Below are 27,493 nucleotides of genomic sequence, written 5' to 3'. Positions count from 1 at the left end.
TATATACATTATATACTGGAATTTAAATTCCTGTTTAAGTTTGACCAAGTTGTTGCTGCATTAAAAAGCTTTACACCTGAATTGTAATTCCTGTTCATTTTGAAGATTTTTTTTTGCCAAGTTGTTGGTGTACAATTTATTATTTTGATAATAAATAACAATTCACTAAATCTATATCTATGTATTAATTTGTTACATTTTGTTTTACAAAGTTAGGAAAGCAATATTTAAGTCAAACATGATGTTTCCTTACACATAAAAGAATGATCCCAGTCACTTCCACAAAGTGAGGCATACAGCTCATTAATTAAACACTGGTATCGGATCGGTAATTGGTATCGGCCGATACCCAAAGCCCAGGTATCGCTATCGGTATCGGTATCGCTATCGGTATCTGAAAAAGTCGGATCAATGCATCTATATATACAATGCTTTTACTATTGATAAATAAAATTCATTTTGGCCTATTTTATCACAATGTTTATTGAGAAAGTTGTCAGGAAAGATCCCTGATGAGTTTAGTATTAATAACTTAAGAAATAAAAACCATGTAAACAATTAAATGTCAAAGGTGTATAATGCTCAGGTGGGCTTAAAAAGATGCTTTTTATGACCCAAAATGCCCTCATGTGCAAGTGTATATTAAATGTTTTAGCATTAATGGTAAATTGAATGCTCATTCATGTTGAAATATGTTGTTTTTTTTCCTTTCTTCAAAGTTTTTTTTCTTAAATCCTCTATAAAATTATTGAAGATTTTGCACACAAAAACATTCATACTATTTAGATGACACTGAGAATACAGCATGTATTTTTTTCCAACTATTATTTCAAATATGTAGAGCAGACTGCACCTTTTATAGCATAGCATAGGGTTTGAAATTAGGAAAATTGGAAGAACACCCTCAGATTTTTTTTTTTTCACAGAGTGCTGATGATTGGGAAAATAGTCAAAGAAATGCCCACGGAGAAAATATCATGGCTGACCATCTATCTCCAGCTTTTTCTTACTGTAGGTTGGCTTTTCTGTGTTTTGGACTGTGATCAATGATCAATGCATACCCTAACTTGATGCATGCATGTCTTTTTGGTGCTAAAAGCAGCCCCCCAAATGTGTCCATCTGATGCATTTTTTTCCCCAATAGATGCTATGATTTTAAAATGTGATCTGCTGGTTAAACTATTATTATGCAGAGCTTGAAATTCTCCTGCTAATGAAAAAGGAGTCATCAGGCAGGCAGGAGGACGGTAGACAGCAGCTGCTGATAATAGTGTACAAGACGTATAGGAGAAGTTAGCGCGAGGGGCTTTTTTTGGGGTGGGGGGGAGAAGGGGGTGGGGTTAAATTTGTGTTTAGTGAGTGATGTAGGAGATGTGATAATGAGAGGCCAAGGAGAGCAAGTGTTACCTCATTATTGTAATGAAAAAGATATCCCACCATTACATCAGTTGGAGGAGAAAAAAAAAAAAGTGGCAATTAAAGTGCCCAACAAGGTTCCTTGAGGCAAGAAGAAGAAGAAGAAAACGACTCTCTAAAGCCCATCTGTTCTGGATAATATGCGCCCATGTAAAAGAAAAGGCCTAATCCTCTTTATTCAAGTCTGCTGCCCTTTTTTTTCCACCAGTGATTGTGTTTTCTCAAGTATTGCTCATCTTCCCCCCCAAAAAACTCCTGTTTGGCCTCAGCAGAGAATTCACATAGAGTTAAAGTCCAAATAATAATCAGCACATCTCATGTTCTATACCAGGACGCAAAGTATTTCTTGTGTTTGGATTTTATCAGTCAAATAATAATCTCGCATTTTGATTTTTGTCTTTAAACCTCATCTAGAATGAATCAATAATAATAATTATAATAAATCACATCCATATTGAGTCCATAACAGGTGCAGAACATGCCAGTTTAACTCGGACTCACTGTGGCCCAGTTTACACTGACTGAAAGCTGCTTTGTTTTCAGCAATAATACAAAAAAATATATATACACAAAAAAATCTGATTATAGCAACGCCCAAAAATGACCAGGTAGCAAGAGGTGCTATAGCAGCCTATTAATTCAGTGCTGCTGTACGGCTTATAGGCTATTATTAATGAATCTGAACAGCCGACACCCCCCCTCCCCACCCTCCCACCCGCAGAGTGCAATAAATAAATAATGCTGTAGAAGTCATGCATATGAACAACATGCGTCGGCACTATATACTGCAGTAATGGGCAGACGCTGTAGGGTCAATATGGTAGGCTAATATTTCTCAACACTTGGCGATATAGACCAGAGCTGCTTTCGCAATTTTTTACAAGGCCAAAAGAAAGAAAGAAAGAAAGAAAAGCGATTTATCCAACAGCATCCAAACGCATCTTCTGCAGCAGCCTGACGCTCTATTATCCATAATAAACCCGGAGATTTAATGAGATATTGTATTTAGTGTAATATGAGGAGCGCGCTGTAATTTGTGCTGTGAACACTGGAGCCAATAATAATAATAATAATAATAATAATAATAATAATTGTGGCCTTGGTAATTTGGTTTTAAAAAAAAGCGCATCTTAATGTGCGCAGTATGTCCGTGCATTGCTGCAAAATGCGAGCAGACAAGGAAACCAAAGTGCACCCAAAATGATTGAGAGAAGAGGTGGTGTCCATGCAGTGAATGATAAGCAGGTGGATTAAACAGGCGACAAGTGTTCAAAGTATTAAGAAAACAGCGAAACTTAAGCCTGTGTTTACTGGCAAAATGACACTGCTGTCATGTGTATTTGGCTGGGGAGCTGTAATGTGCCTTTTAATTCCACAATGTGCATTATAAAAACGCAGCAATGTTTTCTATATTAATGAAAATATCAGCAACAGAAATAAGCGTAAAATGTTAGAATAATAACAATGTTAAATAATACTGCAGTTTTGCATGCATTCTTAATTTTTTTTTTATAGAGCAGCAAAGGTCAATTTGTCTCACTGTAATAAGCGATGGTTTCAGAAGAAAAGCAACCCAAACAAACGAGCCCTGAGGCGATAATTCACACGATGCGCCTCAACGCATTATTCTCCCGGGTGCGCGCTTATACCAGGCTAAATAAAATAACTATTTTGATAACATTTAATTCCAAATCCGTTTGTTTAGTTTTAGCTCCTGAACCAACATCTTGCCGCAGTATATATATATATATATATATATATATATATATATATATATATACAGACACATTCAGGATCACAGAAAAGCATCATTACGCATTATACGCACTGGCGCTGCCAAATAGAGTTTTTTAGAATTGTGCCAAAACAAGATAACGCAAAAAAGAAAATGCTAATAACTTAAAGAATGATGCAAAAAAATATATTGTGAGGCTGAAAAATAACAAAGTGCAATGAGGTCACTAGAGGTTATTTCCCCTTAAAAAAACTTCCTGAAACAAGTTCACTGACGCTTATTGGTTATTGAGACTGAGCAGATTATCAGCAGGGTTTTTTTTTCTTTTTTTTTTTCTTGCAGGCTTCTTCTCCTCCTGATCGCTCACGCTGAGAAATTCAGGCTTATTGTCTGCTGTGCTCCCAGAGAACAGCTGCTAAGCCAAGGCCACATTCCCAGTATACTACCCGACTCATCAAAACCATTCATCCCACCACCATGCACCAATCAGCTGCTAAGCATCCATATGGAGATGTGCTGGTAAACAGGGATGGAAACAAAAAGGCGTGGAAACTGACCTCCAGTCGGTGATCACTAAGTTTGAAATGAAATATCTACAAATTTAAAACACCATATGCTCCTGTAACTAATTATTTACGTTGATCTATTTATGTCATAAAAATTATGTCAGCATCCAAAAAGGGTGACCTGAGATTATATGGGTTAGATACCACTAGAATTATCAAAATAAATATACAATACATTATTGTATCTTAATAAAATAAGAGCCACAGAATAAAGCTGTGCATTATTTTATAATATTAAAAAGTATTTAGAGAAATCCAGTTTATTATTTATAATGTTTAATTGATGAATTGGCACTATCTGTTTATATCATGTTTATTTTTGTTTATAGCTTATTTTGTATATTGTATATTGGTAGAAATTCAATTTTTTTATTCTTATTTTATTCTATCGTTTTTATCTATTCTTTTGTTATTATACTGTTTGACTTGCACCAACAAAACCAAAGCAAATTCCTGTTACATCTGGCAATAAACACCATTCTGATTCTGATTCTGAATTGTTTTCTTCTTGGATGAAAGTTTTTGCGTCAAAGAAAATGAATTTTTAAACTCCAGTTTTGAATAGAAGCGTCTGCAAATTCAATTAGTATCATTACTTCTTTATTCATTCCGTTCTTCTCCTCCATCTAATAAACTTTATAAGTTTATTTTGCTAATGTAAGTGTATTTGTACAAAAGACAAACAAACAAACAATCAGACAGGAGCAGTCCTCGTGGTCTGACAGACAGACACAGAGAGTCTTTATAGGACTGGCCTTTAGGCTATCTGGGCCTACATTAAATACCTCCTTTACTTCTGTAAAATGTCTTTAAATGGGTCTTTTTCTGGGGGGGGGAAGGGGGGAGAACAAGTCCTGCAATGTGGTTCCGATCCAGTTACTCACATCACGTGTTCAACCAGGTTTCTCTGGTTCACCGTCTTTTTCTCGTCTTGTTTCGAGTCTGTTTGTGTGTTTTTATCGTGGATGCTGTGAGACCATGGGGTTATTGAGGGGGTTCAGCGGGTTTAGAGCCGGTTGCCCTCCAGGCCCCAGGCCGTGGATGAGCACCCTCGGGACTAGAGGTCTCTGGAGGCCGGGATGCGGCGCGGCAGGAGTCCGGTACATGCTGCTGTACATGGCCGCGGCCGCCGCTGCCGCCGTGGTGCTGTCCACGGTACCCAGCAGGCTCGGGTGGTAGAAATAGGGCGACGGGAACATCCTCTGTAAGGCCGAGTAGTTTCCTGCTTCAGCCAGCAGCTCTAATCCCACCGCCGTCTGCCTCTTCCACTTCGTCCTGAAAAATCAGATCAAAATACAAACAGATGAATTATTTAATCAGTTCGCTCTCTCCTGGTAATTCCCCAAACGGCCTCCTTAATTGGTATGCACGAGCCTAATTATTGAAGGCACCGAATCACGGTTAAGGTTTAATTAGGTAAAAGAAAAAAATATCAAGAAGTGTGATATGCTTTGGTTCAAACTTATCAAAGCCTACTTTTTTTTTTTTTACACATCTGCACAAGGACAATAAATATAGGCTCTATAATTAACCTTTATTTTGAAAAGTCGCAGGTAAAACGCTATGGGATTTTAAATAAAGCTCTGCGGATGAAAGATAGACTATATATATACATGTTTTAAAAAATAAAATAAAAAAACTCAAGGACATTTTAAGCAGTTCTACCAAGGAGGAAAACATGTGCATTAACAACATATGTTGCAAGAATATATATATATTTCGTGACACTTTCAAACTAAATAAAAAATATATGCATGAGGTGTTTAAATATATAATAGGCCCAGTGAAGCTGTAAGCCAAAAGACAAAGTGCGAGCAAGCAAAAATAAAAACATAAATTGACATTTTCAGAAAATTTGTAATTTCAACTTGCTCTACAAAATATATCTTATTAGGATTTTATTTTGAAATGATCATGTCAACCTCAAATATGTCGAAATGTATTCAGTAAATAAAATAAAGATTCTTATTTGTTTTTCTCAAAATACAAATTTTGAAAAATCATTGGGGCCTTTCCGTGCCCGAGAACAATTACAATAAAAGTTGTGCATGCTTGTGTTGCCTCTGTTTGGATGAATTAGCAAATGGTGAGTTAGAAGTATTGTCAAAATAAAGGCCTGATGTCAGACATGTGGGATGTGTTTATGACTGGCTGAATTAAAAAAATACTCAGCAACATAAATAACAATAAAATGCATCTTTAATGTGTGGGTTTTGTTTTGGTAGTGATTTTTGATGTTTAACAATGTCTAATAATATGTTAACATTATTTTTAAATGATGAAATATCTCAGTGCTGACTTGGATCATTCCTCTAATAAAGAGTTGTTTTTAAAGGACCAAAATGAAGCTGTGTTGCTGCATGTTTTCGTTGTGTCTGTATTAGTTATGTGTGTGTGGTGACCTACCGTCTGTTTTGGTACCAGGTCTTGACTTGCGTGTCCGTCAGGTTGAGAGCCGCGGCCAGGTCCATGCGGTCCTGCACGCTGAGGTATTTCTGTCGCTCGAAGCTCCTCTCCAGCTGGTTGAGCTGGTGGTCGGTAAAGGCTGTCCGTGCTTTGCGAGGCTTTTTCGTGCGCATCGGTGGACTGTCTCTGCTACTGGAGATCTCCCGGTCGCCTTCTTCTTTAGTCCCTAAACAACAGATCAAGCAAGGCGGAATTAGACTAAAACAAATCAGGCCTGCTGGGAAAAAAATGTCTCCATTTTAAATACCTTTTCAATACAGAGCCCTTTAAAAAACACCAAAAATAACCACACAGGCAGGTGTGCGCGCTCAGCCTCCAGTCAAACTTTCACCCAACTTAGTAGGAATACTTTTTGCTCCGAGTGATGGAGCTTTTTACTCACACACACGTGTGGTACGATAAATAACAGACATTTTATGTGTTATATGTCACCTGAAGTTTTTGGTTTTTTTGGTTCTTTTTTTCCTTCAGAAAACGAGAAATCAATATGTCAATCCATCTCTATTTGTAGCTGGTTTCCAGTGCACCATGATCCCCCCTCTAGGAAGAACAATAATCTCTCTAATTGACCCACTAGGGAGGCCACCGCGCACGGGGAAAATCACCGGGCTTACATCTGTTTTCACATCTATTAGACTAATAAAGGAAGCCAGACAAAGAATCAGACAGTGAAAAAAATACATATTATTTCTAGTATCATTAGATTTATTATTACTTTATTTTTTTTAAGCCCACTAATATTATTTTAGCTCATTTGTTTTTATTGTCTACACTCTTTTATTTGTAGCCCATAATTCACCTCAACTATAACAGATTTTTTTTCAGTAAACGAAATAATAAATGGTGTCTTTTCTGAGATCAATTACGGTCTCTTACCGTTACATTTCATTTCACTCTGAATGTCGTCTCTTTTGTCCAACTTGCCTCTGTTCTCGTCTTGTTCCAGCTTGGGCCTGAAGCCGTCCGGAGCCGTGGCACTTTCTGGTTTTGGCGTGTGATGCGGTGAGGATACACTGGTGGTGCTGTAAGGTGCGCAGGCTGCCAGCGGTTTACTGTCACCCAAAATGTCTTTGATTAGAAACGAGGAGGTGGCGCTCCTCGGTGCGCAGCCGGCACCTGCGAGCTGCAGCGGCTCACCACGCTGCTGCTGCTGCTGCTGCTGCTGCTGCTGCTGCTGCTGCTGCTGGGGCGACAGCGGCTGGTTGTTGTGATGATGGTGTTGGTGATGCTGCTGAAGGCTGTCCTGGACCAGATGCGCATCGGCGGCGGAGTTGTGCTCCATGGTGACCGAGATGGGAGACGAGGGGCCCGTTCCCACAGTGTCTATGTCCGAGCATGGCGACGGCGTTGCCAGGCTCCTGAAATCCGCCGTCCTGCTGTCGCCCTGCAGCCGGAAATCTCCGTTCATGAGGTTGCCAGAGTTATTAGAAGCGCCGGATAAAATAGTGTCTATCCCAAAACTCGACCCGCTGGATCCTTCCATGTTACGAAAGGAGTGGTGAAGAAGTCTTCATAACAACAGCCGAGATGATGCTTCTCCTCCTCCTCCCAGAAAAGTCAGCAAAACAAATTAACTTATAATAAGAAAATTATTTAAAAACAAAAAACCCAAGAGAGAAAATCCACGTTTTACAAAGCGGCTCCAAAAGGTGTTACATTCAGGGGAAAAATGCGTAAAAGTGTGGGTCTGCGTAGTCCACGTCGCTTTTTAGTGTTTGGATATTGAAGTTAGTGTTAAAAGTTGAGTCGTATAGAGAGATATACATAGGGCTGACTCCTCCACATCAGGCTCCCCCTTTTTGCTGCTAATCGCTCCAGTGTTGCTCTACAATGACTTCCTATACTGACGTCACGGCCCACGGCGAGGGGGGAATTAATATTTTCTCCTTTATAATAAACACTCGACGCCTTTTCTCTCGTCGTCCCCCTCATACACCACCACCTCCACCACCACCTTCCTCCTCTCCCATTGGCTCCCACTCCTGACTGGCTCTGGAGCCTCACCAATCAGGGAGTTGTTTCTTTATCGAGACAGTTCAAGCCAACCATTGAGTTTAATTCTGGAATAAAAAAAATAAAAAAAAAAGGAGGAAAAAAAACACGCGTGTGCTTCAAGGCCACGCTGTAAACATTTTATATGAAATATCCTGGCTGAGGCAGAAAGACTGAGGGAAGTGGGAAATAAAGAAAAAAGAAGGAAACAAATAATTATGATGCTCTAAATTAATTGATAAAGTCTAACTGAAAAAAAGGCAGAAACTCAACAGTGGCTGTTCAGCAGTTCCAGCACTATGGTAGGATGAAATATAAATATATCATTTATTTTTTCGAAATATCATTTATTGACTCCAGAATTTTCTTGTTGGACACTTTTACGCTGCGTAAAAGTTTAAAATACGCAACTGTTGCCATATTTTAACTTTATCCATTTTCAGAGCTGATTTTAAATTGGAAAAATAATTTTTTAAAATGATAATATTTGAGATGTGAACACGAGGCCGTGATCGCGTCCTGCACTGTCATCTATCTTTATGGATATATTCCTCGACATATTTAGGAACTGGGAGGAGTGCTGGTGACTGTCATGACAGCACATCTTGTTAATAAGCATGTCATCCTAATTAGTAAAGTAATTATGAGGTGCTAATGAGCGTTCAAAGGTAGTAAGGAATTCAGGACTTTCTCCCTCCCCATCGACGTGGAGATTTGAAGGATATATGGAGGAAAAAGCGCGCTGCGTTCAGCTGACAAAGTGTCTGCAGAGAGAGGCTGCACTTCTGAACGCGCGCGCTCTCCGGATGATGTCTGTTCATGGGAAATGTCACTTCTCACAGATAGGTGAATGTATGCTCGTGCTCTCTCACAGTTTTTTTTTTTTTGGCGGACGTGAAATTTTCTTTCAGATGGATTTTTTTCTTCCTCCACATCCTCCGCACTTTTTCCGGAATTTGAGGATGAATCATCGAGCGGGTTTATCTTATTATTATTGCTTTTTTTTCTTATCCTTTTCTTCTTCCTCTTCTTCTTGTTCTTCTTCCTCCCCAGCAGGTTGACGATGATGATGATGATTATTGATGTGAGACGGAGGAAGATATTAAGCTGTTGTTCACGCTCAGAAATCCGGATTTGTAGGTTTGTTTGTTTCTGATTTAAATTATTCATTTTTTTAAAAAACAAAATGCAATTATCCAGGGATTTTATTAACTAAAACGTAATTTATTTATTGTATATTTCTTTATTTTTATTCGATTGGTGTTTGCATGCAGAAATGGTAAAAAAAATATAGGAAAAAATTTACTCACCCTATTATTTAAAAAATCTATTTAAAAAAGGTTTTGTAACTTATTTGTCATCGATTTTTAAATGTCTCTATACTCATTCAGGGTTGCACAAGAAAATCATGTTTAACTTGTATTAATAATTCAAATGCTTTGAATTACCAACACGCTGTAAAGCAGCAGACTCTAATTAAGAGCTTTAATATTTTGATTATTCACATATAAAACGTTCAGTGTTTGGGTGTTTTTTTTCTTACAGTATCTAGCGTCTATGGGACAATTAAATACCAAATGGTGTTTATTTCGATTTCAACATTTAGTTAAAAAATCGAATAAGAGTCCGTTTATTTTTATAAGGCCTTACACCGAATAAATTAAACGAGTATTAAATGTTATAAAATGTTGTGCGTAAAAGTGAGCTTTTTATTTATCTAACAGCTCTAGATATGAGATGCCTCCTCTCACTGGAGCTCCAGCTTTGAGCCGCAGCAGCAGCAGCAGCAGCAGCAGCAGGCGGATAGTTTGATCACAAGGTGGCGACAAAGCGAGTCTGCTGCAGACACAGTGAAGTTCATGAGCAAGCTGAGGCCTCAGCTGCCCTTTAATGACTCCACGTTTCACTTTTAGATGGCTTAATATTACATTAATACGCACTTTGAAATAATTATCAACCAGTCAAGCCATTCTGTTGATCTCCGTCTGCAGCACTGTGACAGAGCTGGTTGAAAACAACTTTATATTCTAACAACAAGCAGCGTGGCACAAATAGAAAAGACATTATCTCCACAGTGGAAACCAATTACAATATCCTGTCCACATGCAGCCACATAATCAGGCCTTTTTCTAACCCTTATTCCCTACAAATCGCTCAGATCAGATCAAAGCGATGCTTAAACATGTCAGTCAATGTGCTGCTGCTCATCAAGCCGCAAACAGGACCAATCAATGGCTTTATTAGCAGCTTTAAGGCGCCGCAGGAGCAAATTGAATGCGACCAGTTAAAGGTATCGTCTTATTGGCCTCAGCTGATGGTCGATGATGGGACGGTGTAACAGTGGCTGGCACCATATTGATTCTCTGGCGGCTTTTGCGTGTAAGCTGTCACTTCACCGCTGGCGACCTTTAGGTTGCACAGTTGCAGCGTTTACACAGAGACACCCCGCATTTAGACTGTCAATCACTGCAGGGGGGGACAGGCTGGACCGGCTTTACAACACAACACACATGGCTATTGGTTCAGATCAGAAGTTTAAGGCTGCTTCTGTTAATTAAAGAGTTTTAGATGTTCCCAGCCTCATAGACTGGAGGGTGTCATGTTTTAATTACATGGGACCAACGTCATGAAAAGCAGCATCCAATCAGGAGAGATGAGAGGATATTATAGGGGGATCCGGTGATTGGTTGTGAGGAAAATATGCAAGCGAAAAAAAATATTTGTTATTGGTTCTTGGCAGGATTTTTTTGTAGTAATTAGCATCCAGTTAAAAATACATTTTTCTTTCATTTAACTTTAATAAAACAATTTGATTTAATTGCTTTTACATTTTCAAGGGCCGTAAAAAGGTCACTTTTGAGAAGGAAACACTGAAAAATGTAACTTATAAAGTCGATCTTAATCTTTCCTGCTTTTAAATTATACACAAAAAAAACCTTAAAGTTACATTTAAAATGAACAAAATGGAGTTTGTAATCTATTACAGTTACTAAAATAAAGAATCCCAGTCACGTGATCTAAAATAGATTATTTATAATATTTGATTATTCAAACTGAGACTTAAAAATGTACATTTTGTGGAATCATACTTCTGGTCAAAGATACAATAGTTTAATTTGAGAAATAGTCACATTATAACAGAAGCTTGGTTTCATTCAGAAGTAACTGGAGATAATGTTAAATCTCAAGCAATAAAGTTGTTTTTTATTATTTAAAATTAGAAACAGCTGAGCCAAATTTGGACTAACTAATTTGGAGCAGTATTGGTTCATATTGTTATGGTATGAAAATGACCAGAGCAGTGGCATGTGCAGGGTGCGCTCTAATGTCTGTCTGACTGACTATCCCATCAGACTGCTGTTGTCCTGGACAGATGGTCGGGGAATTACACTGATTAAAAGCTGCAAAAAGGACAAGCTGTCCAACGGTATGTACAAAGTCAGAAGATCAGAGTGACTAATCAAACCTCTATCACCCAGATGTCTCCTCTGTTTGGTGGTCAGTGTTTTAAGTAGAAGGAAGGCATTTATTAAAAAGTTAAAAGTTGTATTTGTCCATGAAGAATATGGAGCAAGTGGCTGTCAAACCTCCGTCAGGGCACTTTATTAAATGTTCACACCAATCCTAAAAAAATCAAATCCTTTAAAATCCTACAACCATGTTGGTGCAAATCACTCTGTTGCAATAAAGACTTACTTCTAGTAAGAAAAAAGAAGAGAAAATGAACCTCTGTGAAGTATCTTCCTAAACTTCAGGACCATTTTAACACCTGGGCACACGGAGGTCTCATGTGTTCTGAAGGATCTGGCTTCAGCAAACATCACACACTTAATGTTTTTTTGTGTGTTTGTGTCATTCCCGAGAGGTCACGGCGGTAAGCCGAGAGAGAGTATACGGTTTAGAGGAGCACTGGAGGAAACTGGGTGGTTACAGTAAACTTCCAAAATCTCCAACTGATCTTCTCGCAATTGACACAGAAGTTCCTGAAATAAAATTCAGTGAAAGCGTCTTGGCACTTTCATTAGTGACAACACTAAAAAAGAGGCAACATTTTAGGCCTATATCATAGAACAGCATTTCAGTTTCCTCTCATACTTGATCAAGTTTTCTCACTCTGAATTTAACCCAGTCAACGCATTTAAGCTGTTGATGCTTATTATGTGTCATTTCCACAGCTTCAAAATCATTTATTCAGCCAAGTAAGTCACACATCAAAATTAACACCACTGCATAAGTGACTTTTAAAAAATTCATCTACTTATAATGACAGAGAACTGGTATAATTGCCAATACAGTGCTGTTATACATTAGGTTTGGCAGTGATTGGTGCATTACCAACTTGAACTTGACTTGCAGACCTCTTCGTGGGTGATGTTGGTGCAACAGTTTGCTCAACTCAGACCTCAGACCATATTAAAGACGCTCTACAGGGTAAATTTGGCACATTATATCAATGACAAAATTCGTTATCATCTGGCAAATTTTTGAACTTATGTTTGAACTCCTAATGTTTTGAGTGAGACTAAATGCAGTATATATATGCAGGTATATTGTCAAATATAATAAGAAAAAACGTATACACAATATGTTTAGCTTCCTTTCCAAAGTTCAACTATGATTTTATTCATCAAGAGAAGTTTCAGCAACACGTTAAACCCCAAATGTAGCATTAATAAGTAGTATATAAACACTTAATAAACACACTATTATGTAGTTGTAATCACGTACAAGGACATTCAATGTGTTTATTAATGTATTTGTCAACAGTTATAGCTTTGACTATTACTATATATAAAAATGTTTATAAGCATCTGTAACTGCTGTATAAACAGTTAATGATCAGATATCGGGCCGATACTGACTCAAATAGCTGGATCGGGTATCGGTGACAATGCTGCCGATCTATTCAATTCAGTTCTATGTTGATATACTATAGACACTGAAATTTGAATTCCTGTTTAAGTTTTGACCAATTTTGTCGCTGCATTAAAAAGGTTTACACTTGAATTGAAATTCCTGTTCATTTCGAAGGTTTTTTACCAAGTTAATGGTGTAGGATTTATTATTTTAATAATAAATAGTAAATTCAGTAAATTTATATCTATGAATTCTATGTATATTTTGTTATACAGAGTTAGGAATGCAATGTTTAAGTCAGGCCTGATGTTGCCTTACACATAAGAGAATGATCCCAGTCACCTCCACACAGTGAGGCATACAGCTTATTAATTAAGCACTGGTATCGGATCAGTACTCGGTATATTGGCCGATACCCGAAGCCCAGGTATCGGTATCAGTACCGGGGCTAAAAAAGTCGGATTGATGCATCTGTAGTTAATGAGCTGTTTTCATATTTAATACATGTAACACATGTTATAAAGCATTTATTAACAGTTTATAGTAATGAACAAATCATACAGGCAGGGGTTCGAACTGTCGAGCTTGAAGGTTCATTGTCAACCATGGAAATAGAGTAGTTTGACAAAAAAAAAATCTTAACTCAAGGTCCAATAATTTGATTTGTCTCAGGGATTTCAGCCACATTTAATGGCCTTCATCATTTCTAGATGGAATTTGATCAGTTGTCAAGGAGAGGGTATTAGAGTATTCATAAATAAAGTAATTATAAAAAATATAGACTTAGATACAATATAAAATATATTCTAATTACTGTTATAGTATAGTTAGTAGATATAACAAATAAATACTTCATATTAATTCATAATCATATATGTGATTGAAGACTAAAGATATATTTTATATATTCACAGCTTTGTTATATTATATTCTTTGTCATGTGTTTATACACCAGTTGATGCTTCAAGTTAGAACTGTTGACAACCACCTGACTTTATTTGCTTACATCTACATTATAATGTGCTATATACCAAATGATAAGTCTTAATATACTGAATGCTAAATGGAGGAGAGAGGGGGGGGTTACAAGAAATTACAAGTTTTATTTAGTAGTTTAATTCGTGTCTGTATTCATTATAAACGACTGGACTTGTCCACTATAACTTGGATATTCCAGTCGCCTTTACAATTTTGCATCTTACTCTACTTTATATTTCTAAAACCAAGTTAGTCATCAAACATGAACACGAGACTCTCTGCCATAGTGATCAGTCTTTGGTAGTTTATAAGCTTGTTAGAAGTAGGAGTGCTTTCAGTTGCACCATCAGTGTGTGGACGTACATTCGCGCCAATTACTCTCTTTTACAAGTATATTAGTGATCAGATTACACATGCAGGACAACGTGCTTCTCCTCCGGCAATTAGATAGCATTTTTCATTTCGGTGTCATGAGAAAAAAGGGCTAAGATGATGTGATGATGGGAATCAAATTTCAATTCAAAATTACATCCCAGGAGCTTTGGAATTAAAGGTTGCGGTGTGAGAGCGATCTGACATTTAGGATGGACACACTGTATGCTATTTCAACCTCTAAACGTCATTTCCACTCATGCAGTAATGAAACATGTGACATTCAAGTTCAATTTGAAGAGCAGGGCTGGTATTATTCTACGCCATACAATTCGAAATATGATAAACCGGGATGGGGAGTAAAGTCGGCTTTTCATCAAGGGATCCTGGTCTTTTCTATGAGAATAAAAGATCCTAAAAAAAATCTGTATTATCTGCGAGTGTATTTTTTTTTTTTCAAGCACAGCTATTTGCTGCCACAAGAAATATTCAAGGAAAGCAACGTCACCGCAAAGGATTCTGGTTTTCCTCCCTCTGTCTGAGGTACATGATCAGAAACGCTCGGGGAGTGGAGAACACATTGATTTGAGTGTGTTCCAAACGCAGACTGGCCCTGACAAGGTTGTTATAACAGTCGGAGGGGTCTATACAATCACTTAATTACCAAAGCTGTCAGTCAAAGGGGGTCGCTGCTGGCTCCATCCATGGCTGCGAGCGGCGTTCCACTAGCAGCCTCCCTGAGTGATTGATCCATGCTGATGGCATCGCAAAAATAATTACAACTCGTCTCCTGATGTGTGATTCCATACCACATTCACGCTTCACAAAGGTAATCGGGGGGATCAGGAGGGGTCAGTGCCATTTCCTATTACCTGAAGTCCAAGCGAAAGGGTAAAACAATGCAAACAGAGCGAGGCGAGGAGAAAAGACGGAGAAGGGGGGGATGAGAAGGGGTGGCCGATGGACATTACGAATAGCCGTGGAAGCTCGTGTGCACTTTGTCAAACTGTGTGATTTTTTTTTTTCCCCTCCCTTGAGCCAGCAACAACACATACTGTAACAGATTGATGGTGTCCAACATGGGGTAATGAAAATTCAAAACAATCACTGGGTCATTAAGTTGATTGGCATCACAATTGTCAAGCTGTTGGAGGCTAAATGGGGAGCTCATTCACAAGAGTCTGCTTTCATCTGATAGCAACACTTGGTGTCTGAGAGTGGCTCCAAACTGCAAATCAATGCTAGAATTTCCTAATTGTACAGGCATTCCCACCCCATGCAGTATGTTCTAGGGATATCACCATACCAGGAATTTAGTAGTTAATACCAGAACCAGTGAAATACCATAATGTTGTATACCAATTCGATATCAATGTAAAAAAACCAAAACAAAACAATGTACTTCAACATACACTCCTTTATTTCCGTTTGCATACCGTTTTTTTGCGAATTTGTTATTAATCCTTGATGACCCATCTCAAGTTTCTCGCCAAAAACTAAATTTTACAAGATTACATTTGAACACATCATAGTAACGTTATAATTAACCTTTGCCCAATACAATTTTTTTATTACATGGACATTAAGCGTGTCATGCAGGATGCACTTTAGGCTTTACGTGTATCATTTGTACACAATGCAACAGAACTACAGTAACGGCTGCAGTTAGGTTGAGGCAAAAAAAACACTTAAGTTTAGGAAAAACATCCTGGTTGGGCTTAGAATAAGTATATAAACTATGTACAACATGTACGGAAACAACATATCAGTACGGAAAACACGTCACTAAAAAACATGTGACAAGCATCACTAACATAACTTACAAAAAAAACAAGTCTCCTGGTTAAAAGTTGTATGTTTGTTGGACACATCCAACTCGATTTTTATTCTACGTCACTAGCTCTGATCGTAACATATTCAAGCAGAGCGTTTACATTGTAGTCAGTACAGACTACATGGCGTATAAATGACATGCCAAAAGCAAGAGAGGCATTCTTATTGCACACTAAATGCCTTGCGTATTATCGTGGCGTTCATATTCCTTTTCATGCGAATAAGTTGAATTTTTACTGAATAGAGCTTGAACACATCATAATGTAACAACCTCAGTTAGAGTCAGCTGTAAGCTCCGTTATTTAGCCAACCAGAATTGTCGACGGGACCCCGTTAACGTTAGTCTCAAACCCTGATCCCCGGTACCTACGCTACCTGCGGTACTGTAGAAAACGAATACGTTACATTTTCAGAATTTTGGCATCGACTTTACTAATCTGGTACTTGTAAACCAACTTTGTAATGACACTAAAACATGAACAAAACATTTTCCTCTGTCAGATTCAAAAGAATATATATAGTGTCACACACAATAAAGTCTCAATACAACTTGTATTTTCTTTCTTTCATTCTGACAGCATAAAAACTAAAACTTTATTGTCCCTCATAATTATGTCCATTATCAATATGTCTGTTCTTCTGATGACAACGTATGGGGGTTATTTGGTTTGGCACCCCTTTGGTAATATGCCAATCTACAGATGTTTAGAATGTGTTAAGTATCAGTGGTTCCATGGCAACTGGAGCCCAAATCACAAGTGGAATCTGCCATACGGTTTCACATGCACGCTGTGGAGGCATTCATATTCATGGTGAAAGCATTAACCATCATTAACCGTCTCCCTGGTCTTGACACAGAACTGCAGCGTGAGGAGGACTGGCAGACATTACCCATCCTTCAATTCCTGACAGCACGCTCAACAAACAAAACAAAAAAACACAAAGAACACAATGTAAATTGCGAAATCAAGCGAGTAAACAATGTACATATGGTGTCTACACCTGAAGGGACCGTCCCGTTCTCCTCGTGTTACCGTGCAGCGGGCAGAGCGGAGGCATGATGTCACTAACGAACCCCTGCAAAACACGGCGGTGAATAATGAAACGCAACACTGCATTTTGCAACAGAAAGAATAAAAAGGTGAAATCATCGGCGAGCGAGGGAGGAAAAAGAATGAAAGAAAGCGAGCGATGATTAAATGATCAAAAGCTGGCAGAGCGAGTCTCTGTGTCACTGCGAGGCACACTCATCTACCCACAAGTGAAAGTTAGGTTTCAAGCACAGTGTAATTATAGCTGGGGATGTCAGTTTGACATTAATGCAGCCAGCAGAAATTCCCTAATTGGCCTCAGAGGAGAAAGTGAACCAGAAAATATATTAACATTTTAAAAAAGCATATTTTGCCTAATCCTTTCACTTTCCAACAATATTTGAAGACCAAAATGCCCCAGGCATGAGAATTTAAATGAGCAATTTTGTTTTTGAAGGAAACGGCCAATGAGACAGAAAATAGACTAAAGGGAAATCATTAGTGTATGAGAGATCCTGACAGGCTCGCCTTGCTGACTGGCTGGCCTGTCACTAGGAGTCTGTGTTCTTCAGCTCCACGCTATGAGCTAAGCTGATAACATGAAAAGACCCATAAACGTGCAGCCAGAAGTCAAAGCCTATTATCTAGAAATTCAAATGCAGGGGTAAGGATGAGAAAATCAGGAAGGGGAGGTGGTGGGGGGGGCTAGCTCTCTCTATCTGTCTCCTGTAGGGGGAAAACTGGCCAGATCGAGAGATCTTGTAATAGGCCTCTGTTATCCGACACAAACGTGTGGCAGCGGCGCCGCCAGAAAATATTGCAACAAATCATAACATCACTCAAAAAAAAAAAAAGAGGGAGGGGAGATAAAAGCAGAGAGAACACGGATGGCAACTTTAAGTTAAGAGGAGATGCGATGTCACATGTGCCCAGGCTGATGTGATATGACCGTATCACAGAAACACAGCTAAGTGCAGTCAGGAGACGTTAGCCCGGTCCCCCGGTGATGAAGCAGCTGAGGCAAGCATCGCCCCTGGCGTGGGACTGCAGGGCAAACTGCTCGGGCTGGAGAGCCTTGCCCTTTTGAAACAAAACCGGAGAGGAATGGCCAGGGGAAGCTAGCCGGCCTCGGCGAAAAAGGGGGCCAGGTTTATTTCCTCCAGCAATAAAGAGAGAGAGAGAGAGGGAAAAAAAAAAACAGAATGATTGAGAAGACAGAGGAAAGTGAGAATAACAGATCTCAGAGCTGGCGTCTCTTTTTGTGCGACAACAAAGGGCATATGATATTCCTTACTCCTTTACAGCCGGCCGGTCAGAGGGTTTCTTCTGGTACCTTTATTCTGCTCACAGTCGCAGACTGCTCGCCGAGGTATAGGGATTGGATTTTTTTTTTTTTCTATTAGGCTGTTACCCTGAACACAGCAATCTAATCAGGCCCTTTGATAAACATTTGACACAAAGCAGTGGGCTTCTGTCTCAGCTGCCTACAGCCCAGGGCAAGAGATTGAGCCTGACAAATTTTCATCCACAATTTTCTCTATTTTAACTCCACCTGTCAAATGGTATGCCAGTCAGTGTGACACAAAGATGGGGGAAATCAAAGCCTCTCTCATCTTAGAGGAACACAGACGTGCAGAGGGCTACAAGTTTAGTGGGGATTACAAAACGGCAAGCAGACAATGAAGCGATGCAGATCGGGTGGCAGGAATTACATTTTTCCTGCGTGCACTATTAATGCATATAAACAGTGACATGAATCACCAGCTCATACTGTATTCACACATGAACATGAACGCACAATCATCTCCTTGAAAATGTCAAAAACAGGGCTGTCAAAGTTAAATGGATAATAACGCGTTAACGCAAATTAGTTTTCATTTCTTTAAAGCATTAACGCAATTGATCTTTTGGAGGTTGTAGCGAGCTCTGTTTGAAAAGTTAGAGTGAAGATACTGACATCATATGAAACTAGAAAACCTAAAGGATCCATTGATACCAAAAATAAAGTGTAAATGCAATCGCCAGAAGTAAAAAGCTAACGTTAGGCTATAGACAAACACCACGGTCGCATGAGCATGAGTATATAGAACAAGGCTGTAAAGGCGGATGAGTCGGCGTGATGACGTTTAGTAGTGTCATTTAGCCACTTGTTAGCAACTGCCTTTTTTAAGACACATAAAGGCTTAAAATTCACAAGTTGGGTATTTATTGATGTATTTTGTGTCATAGACCTAAAACAAAACGTTAAAATTAGGGCTGTCAAAGTTAACGCGATAATAACGCGTTAACGCAAATTTGTTTTCACACCACTAATTTCTTTAATGCATTAACGCAACTTGCAATTTTTTAGGTCGTAGTGGGCTCATTTTTAAAGCTAGAGTGAAGATACCGGCATCATATGAACCTAGAAATCCGTTGGTACCAACCATGTCATACTAGCTTTTCAGGAAGGAGGTTAAATAACTCTCCAAACCTGAGCAAAATTTTGGCAAGGAAAAACTGGTACAGTCATTTTCAAAAGGGGTCCCTTGACCTCTGACCTCAAGATATGTGAATGAAAATGGGTTCTATGGGTACCCACGAGTCTCACCTTTACATACATGCCCACTTTATGATACTCACATGCAGTTGCGGGCAAGTCATAGTCAAGTCAGCACACTGACAGCTGTTGTTGCCTGTTGGGTTTTGAGTTTGCCATGTTATGATTTGAGCATATTTTTATGCTAAATGCAGTACCTGTGAGGGTTTCTGGACAATATTTGGCATTGTTTTGTGTTGTTAATTGATTTCCAATGATAAATATATGCATATAATTGCATAAAGAAAACATATTTGTCCACTCCCATGTTGATAAGAGTATTAAATACTTGACAAATCTCCCTTTAAGCTACATTTTGAACTGATAATTTTTTTTTGCGATTAATCGTTATTACCTATGGACAATTATTAATTAATGGACTCTAATTGATTGACAGCCCTAGTCAAAAACATCCTCCCCGCCGGAGATACCTACTCTGCTATCAGCCCGGTTCTTCAACAGTCATTTGCAACAAACATCTAACTAGAGGAAACTGCAAACTACAAACCATTTGACCCTGAAGCACAGAGTATGGAGCGGCCCTTTTCCACCCAATGGAAGCGGGCTCGGATCACCAGGGTCAACACCTTCTTTGCTGAGCCTACAGCGGCATGGAGGCCTCAGACTCGTGCAAACATCGGGGGACTCGACATGGCCTGAGAGCTTTGCGGACCGGCAGCGACGCTCCCCGGAGACATCGGAGGAAATGCACGCTACAATAACGCCATACACGCAAGCAGCGAATCTAAATGCAAAAATAAAATGATTATCTATTCATTAACTCCCATAATTGAGGTGAACGGCGCTAGTTGCTAGACTGTCATGGAGGCTGCTCTGACTCGCCCCCTCTGGTACCAACACAGAGAAGCAAACACATGCAGCATTCCAGAGGCGTCAACGCTGAGAATAAATGATATGACCTCTGGCTATGGCATGGCCTTCAAATCTAAATCCCTACCTGACCAGCAAGAATCATCCCCCTTTATTCATTCTTCCTGCATACCAAACACATTCGCCACTGAATCGCATCCCCGTGAATCTTTTGATTCCTTTCAATCAGTCTCAAGGACTGTAAACAATGGGGCCGTGGATGTGATAGGGAAAAAGGGAAATCTACCTCTGCTCAATTAAGGAGCTGCCCCGCAGCCTCCCGCGGCCCTGAGAGATAGGAGCTATAATTAGAAGAGGGCAGTTAACTCGCAGACATTATTGATGATCCGCTCCTGACACCTCCCCTCATGTTAGCATTAGCATTTTCTTCCTGAGCCGGGGCTCACGTCGAGAGAGGCTGGTCTCTCGGAGTCCGTGTCAGCGGGGGGGGCTGTATATGAGCTGCACGCAGCGAGGCCACATTATGGCTGCAGAGAGGGAGGAGAGAGAGACACCCGAGCTCTCCTCCGAGGCCCCTCTCGGTGCTCGTCCACCTGATGGGAACACGGAGACTTGGCTGTTCTCCCCCTCATCAATACAGCAGGGCTCTTTTGTCAGTAATTTGCAATAAGTGTCCGCGCCACATCTTAAGGGACCTGGAAATCATTACTGGCTGAGGCCCTGCTCCGCTACTAATTGGATGCGTTGGGCCTTATCAACTGAGGATTTTCCGAGACCTTTGACAGATACCAATTCGAAAATCATTGTTCAGTTGTCAATTTAAGAGACCGTTAAAAGAGCTTATTTTAATTTTAATTGGAACTTCCTCCTGCCTTCGCAGTGAGCTGCGAGGATTAAAAATGAGCTCAGGGCATGTGTGTGTGTGTGTGTAGTCCCTCAGATGAGGAGGGAAACTATGCAGGTCAAATTGACGGGTAACAGTTCTGACCAGCGTGCGAATGAAGACGCGCGCATTTAGTTTACAAGCATCCCCCGGCTTTCCTGGGACTTCATCATCAACATCAAATAAGTCGGAATCTGAGGCGGCAAAGCTCCCAATTAAGCAAAAAACCGCATCCGCTTAGGATGTTTGTTGGGGCCGAGTGTGCTGGGACCATCATCGATCACCCCCAGTAAACTGACCGGCTGATAGCGCTGCCCTAACATATTTATGTGCTGCACTCTCTCAATGACCCTGAACTGAAACACTCTCCTGGCTTTAATAAGGCCTGGGAAGGCTCAGCCATGACTATGTATGTATGTATGGATGCAGCTTCGCAGTGGGGAATGGGCTGCGAATGCTGACAGATGCGGCAAAAAAAAGCTAATATGCGTAAACGGGCGTAGGGCTCCGATGAGGCGCTGGCAGTGACGTGGCCACCCAGGGGCTGAGGGTTGAGGGGCTGAGGGCGAGGAGACGGGGGCTTGGCAGTGAAAGGGAACTGAATTGTTTTGACACCGCTGATAATTTCAGACGCCAGTGATCACTTCCTTTTGAAACTGCCGTGTCTTGTTTTGCCAAATATCACCCCAATAGAGTGCTACAGGAATGAGTCCTAAAACCAGGAAATGAGTTAGCATTTTAGCACTTCCGGTTCCCTCGTCTTTAAATCGGTGGGTTCTTTGAATGGGTTTTTAGTTAGATGCCTGAAATAAGGTCTGTGGTTAACACAAGCTTAAGAGATTTTAATTAGGGCTGTCAATTTTTTAAAATACTTAATCGCAAATTAATCGTTTATTTTTTATCTGTTCAAAATGTACCTTAAAGGGAGATTAGTCAAGTATTTAATACTCTTATCAACATGGGAGTGGCAACATATGCTTGCTTTATGCAAATATATGTATATATTTATTATTGGAAATCAATTAACAACATAAAACAATGACAAATATTGTCCACAAACCCTCACAGGTACTGCATTTAGCATAAAATATATGCTCAAATCATAACATGGCAAACTGCAGCCCAACAGACAACAACAGCTGTCAGTGTGTCAGTGTGCTGACTTGACTATGACTTGCCCCAAACTGCATGTGATTATCATAAAGTGGGCATGTCTGTAAAGGGGAGACTCGTGGGTACCCATAGAACCCATTTACATTCACATATCTTGAGGTCAGAGGTCAAGGGACCCCTTTAAAAATCGGCATGCCAGTTTATCCTCGCCCAAATTTTGCGTAACTTCGTAGCGTTATTTAGTGTTCTCCCCGACATGCTAGTATGACATGGTTGGTACCAATGGATACCAGTATATTCTCTCTAGCTTTAAAACTGAGCCTGATTCAACCTCCAAAATATTGCGTTAATGTGTTAATGCAAATTCTTTTTAATGCCACTAATTTCTTTAACGCATTATTATCGCGTGAACTTTGACAGCCCTATATTTAACGTTTTGTTCTATGGCACAAAATACATCAATAAATACCCAACTCGTAAATTTTGAAGCCTTTATGTGTCTTAAAAAAGGCGATTGCTAACAAGTGGATAAATGAGACTACAAAATGTCATCACGCTGACGAGTACGCCGTTACAGGCTCATTGTATATACTCACGCTCATGCAACCGTGGTGTAGTTCGTCTATAGCCTAACGTTAGCTTTTTACTACTGGCAATTGCATCTAAACTTCAAAAATCATAACAGTGGTGTTCATTTGTGGAGATTATCATGCTGAACAAAGTAAGTATCATAAACGTGTGCTTGCCACAGAGTAGGGATGCACCGATACCGGATCGGATATCAGGCCGATACTGACACTGAATCAACTGGATCAGGTATCGGTAACAATGGGTCCAATATATTCAATTCAGTTCTATGTTTATATACATTAAATACTGGAATTTCCTGTTTAAGTTTTGACCAATTTCTTGCTGCATTAAAAAGGTTTTCATTTGAATTGTAATTCCAGTTCATTTTGAAGTGTTTTTTACCAAGTTGCTGGTGCATTTATTGGTTAGATTTTGTTAGTAAAAGTTAGGAAAGTAAAGTTTAAGTCAAGCCTGATGTTGCCTTACATATAAAACAATGATCCCTGTCACTTCCACACAGTGAGACATACAGTTTATTGATTAAACACTGGTATGGTATCGGTACTCTGTGTCGGCCGATACCAAAGCCCAGGTATCGCTATCGGCATTGGGGCTGGAAAATTTGGATCGGTGCATCCTTACCACAGAGTTTATTTTCTGCAATAATCCAATGGAAAGATCCCATTGGCTTTTTGTTGAGGGAACCAGGGCGATGCTAACTTCCTGGTTGGCATACACAAATACGTCATCCCTGGAGCACTCTATACACTACCAATGTAAAACTGCAAGCTGCAGTTGTATGAAAGCATGTAAAAAAAAAACAGCAAACCGTGGTTTTCTTTTTTTTTGCTTTAAGTAAATAGAGCCGTCATTTGATAATAAACCTGGCATTAATGTTAATTCTACCATCCAGTATTTGCAGTATTAGAGGCTTAGAGCAGGAGAGCAATACTGTTCAGAGGGTAATAAGTGTCTAATTAAGGACTAGACAGGAGGGAAATTGCCATGGTATAAAAAAGAGCTTTTTTCTCTCTCCCTCTCTCTCCTGCTTTTTCACAAGTGTGTCTCTGGGAGCCGGCGTTGTGTTTGCCGGCTGTTTTACTCGCTGTCAGAAAGGATTTGAGGCGAGGAGCCATCTAAGCATGCGTACGAGGGGATTCATTTGACCTCATTATACATCAATAAAGAAGGAAGCCGGTTTACTAAATATCACCATGCTGCCCGCACTTCATGTCAGATCATACAGGAGTGTGCTAAAAAGATGATTCCAGAAACGTCTGGTGAGCAGGGAGGGAAGGGGAGGGGAGAAAGAGGAGAGAGGGAGGGAGGGAGGAGGGGAGGATGTGAGGAGGGTTGGGGAGTGGGGGGGTTGAACCCTGACTAGCCAGGAGGGATTCTGACAAGCAGAGAGAGGGGGGTAGGGGGGAGCAGAAACGCAAAGCCCTGTTTAAGAGCAGAGCAACTGAAGAAAAAAAGATTTATGCTTTTAATTAATGGCAATTAAACCATGCCTGTTGGGCTGGCCTATGGCAATTGTTCTCAGTAAAAAGGAGGCCGAGCCGGTGACAAGCATTTGAATCCACTAAGTTCTACCAGGGGAGCTGACACTGCAGGCATCAAAAACCTAAACTAAATCAATAAAAGAAATTAAACTTTTATAAATTGCATTTTTGACAAGTATCAGATAGCAGCTTTGCGCTTTGATATCGCGAATTCCTCCGAGGTGACGCAAACGAGGAGAGGCACACTTAGAGATCCAAACAATCAAAGGGTCTCGTTAGCGCGCGCTGTCAGGATGCGGCGGGCGCTATTAATTACTACAAATTAATGTGACTCCCTCCACCTCTGCTTGATTGCGATGATAATCAAGCTCGGCTCGGCGCGCGGGGGGAACATATGCAACCCTGCCAAAAATAATGAGGACGGAAACCAACAGACGCTCCTCTACGGTTGTGTTTACAAGCCCGAAATGCTTGTTGCTTATTTTATCCTGCAGCCACACACACACACACACATACATATGCAACCCGGGCTCTGCTAATTTGCTATGTATAAATGTACATAATGATTTTTCAATGAAGCCCTATATCAGTCGAAGACATGAACAGACTTCAAGGTTGCTGATCATTTGCCGCTCCTTCCCCCCCCCCACCCCACCACCATCCAAACACACACACACACACACACACACACACACACACACACACACACACATATTTGTAAGACAAAAAAGTAGCAGTTAAACTGAGCAATATGTGTTCAGACAAAAGTAGGCGTGACACTGTCTAGAAGGGGAGCAACAAAAAGAAAGGGAGGGAGGGGTGGGAGAAAATAGGAAGTGTTCAAAGCTGGCATGACAGCTCAAACGTCCTGTCACTTAAATCGCTGTTCATATCTGCACATGATGAATCCAGAAACGCATCCAGCATCGTGGTGACATCACGCTGCCAAGCGCCAACAGGCTTTCTAAATGAGACTGAAAGCGGTAATTACTGTACGCCCCCCCTTCCCTCCTCCCACCCTCCCACGCTAAATTGTTTACCATGAGACTGATCTTGCTCACTACTAGTGCTGCTGCTGCTGCTGCTGCTGCTTACTCACACTCTTTTTCACCCTCAATATTGAGATCTTTCATGGCATTCAGCTAACAAACTCACCACCACCACCACTCTAATTTGCTCAGCGGTTATGTATTATTCATTATTATTCAATGCAATTTTCAGAGTGATTTGCAAATTCTATCGGTACACTTAAGTTTACACACATAATACAAAATGTACGATTTTATGTTTCCCTACAAGACACAGTCGCTTTAAGGGGAATACATTTTACAGGAGTTGGCAATGTAAATTTAATGGCACAGATAAGTGGATACTCCTCTGCCTTGTGAGCATTAATATGCGGGAATTATTTTAATAAAACTGCAGACGACGCATTTGAAAGGGGAGATGCACTACAAAGCAATGTAATGGTGGAAAAATATCTTCATTCTTTATTGGCAGGTGAGTGTTGTCAGCTATAGCGCCGCGGAAGCACCAGCTGGCTTTGCAGGTGTTTTCGCCCTTGTTGACGCTACGTTAGAGCCTAACATGATCTCATTCCCTTGATAAATTTGTCCCAGACTCCACCTGACTTTGGCGACCCCCGTGACCCCCTCAGCCAGATCCGTGCAACGGCGGGGACCCTAATCGTGACCTGACGGGTGACTTGGAGCATGTTATTAGCTGCCATCTGCAGAGCTGGGCGATTTGACTGGGTTACCCCGAGCCCCGTCAAGGTCGCAGCATCTCCCATCTCCTGCTGAGGAACTTACAGAGGGACGGCTCCACTTTCAGACTAATTTCTATGCAATTCTCACTCTCTGATCTCGAGTTAAAAGACAGCGTCGACACTCTTAAGAGCACGCTCGACTCTTTTGTGCATAAAATTCAGGTCATCTGTTGTATTTTTAATTTTTTGACAAAGTCTTCCACCTTCATGAAGAAATATGTAAAACAAAGGTGACGCTCAGGCTCCATCATTACCTATTCCTACTGTCATAGAGGTGCAATGCAAATTCATGTTTCAATATTAAGCGAGGAACCTATAGAGATATGCATGTATAAAAACACTGCAATTTGTAATAAAGAATGTATCGCGTTATGTGTAACCTCCTCCTCTCTTTTTAATGCTTAGCATTTATATGCAGTTAGACCTCATTATGATAATTTGATATTTTGACTGAATGGCTAGAGGCAGGATTATAAGAGAAGTCGCTTTGAGAATGTTAATGTCTGCCTTTGAAACTAATGCATGTATTTATTGATTTTTCACCCCTAAATCTATCCTTCTTAAGTTGTCACGGTTTAGTTGGAGGAGAGGGTGTCTTTTTTTTTTTTCTTTTTTTTTTAAACAAAGTGGTCAGGGCCCCCGAATGCGAGCGCCGCGCGATCATTAACTTCGAATCCCTGGCAATCGCGTGTTACAGTACGCCTCGTCTTTTTTCTCTTCCACGTCACATTTCACAGATGTAGCATTAGCTACGAAACGAGAGAAAAGAGGTGGAGAGAGAAAAAGCTGGCGGAGGAGAATCTGAGAGACAGATTAATGCCTCGCTGGTACTTCAGTGTATCAGGACAAGGATTACTGCGGTAACAGCTGCGCCCGCGAGTCCCCTGACTGAGAAGAATTACAAGTATTATCACCTACATCATTAAAGTAGGGTTCATAGATGTGGAATGGCTTCAATCAATTCATCCCCAGATAACACCGAGCCAGCTGGACCCCCTGCGT

The 27,493-nt window shown here is 40.2% G+C and overlaps 1 protein-coding gene across 9 annotated transcripts in view; it reads right to left on the bottom strand.

Moving 5' to 3' along the window:
* Positions 1-4,311: 4,311 nt before the first annotated feature.
* The window catches only part of barhl2 (BarH-like homeobox 2), a 68,504-nt gene continuing 45,322 nt past the window's right edge, over positions 4,312-27,493 (bottom strand). For 5 of the 9 annotated variants that reach the window (XM_037771131.1, XM_037771132.1, XM_037771138.1 and 2 more), the window contains 3 exons: positions 7,060-8,243; positions 6,124-6,349; positions 4,312-4,992 (listed from right to left, as the gene is read on the bottom strand). In XM_037771131.1, the coding sequence (XP_037627059.1) occupies positions 4,674-4,992; positions 6,124-6,349; positions 7,060-7,666 (1,152 nt within the window). In that variant the 5' untranslated portion in view covers positions 7,667-8,243 and the 3' untranslated portion in view covers positions 4,312-4,673. The remainder of the gene's footprint in view (positions 4,993-6,123; positions 6,350-7,059; positions 8,244-27,493) is intronic. The other 4 variants (XM_037771133.1, XM_037771135.1, XM_037771134.1 and 1 more) reach the window with 2 other exon arrangements.

Source organism: Sebastes umbrosus, chromosome 5, assembly GCF_015220745.1.
Source record: "Sebastes umbrosus isolate fSebUmb1 chromosome 5, fSebUmb1.pri, whole genome shotgun sequence".
Classification (NCBI taxonomy): Eukaryota; Metazoa; Chordata; class Actinopteri; order Perciformes; family Sebastidae; genus Sebastes; species Sebastes umbrosus.
This window is presented reverse-complemented; position numbering and strand designations above follow the sequence as displayed.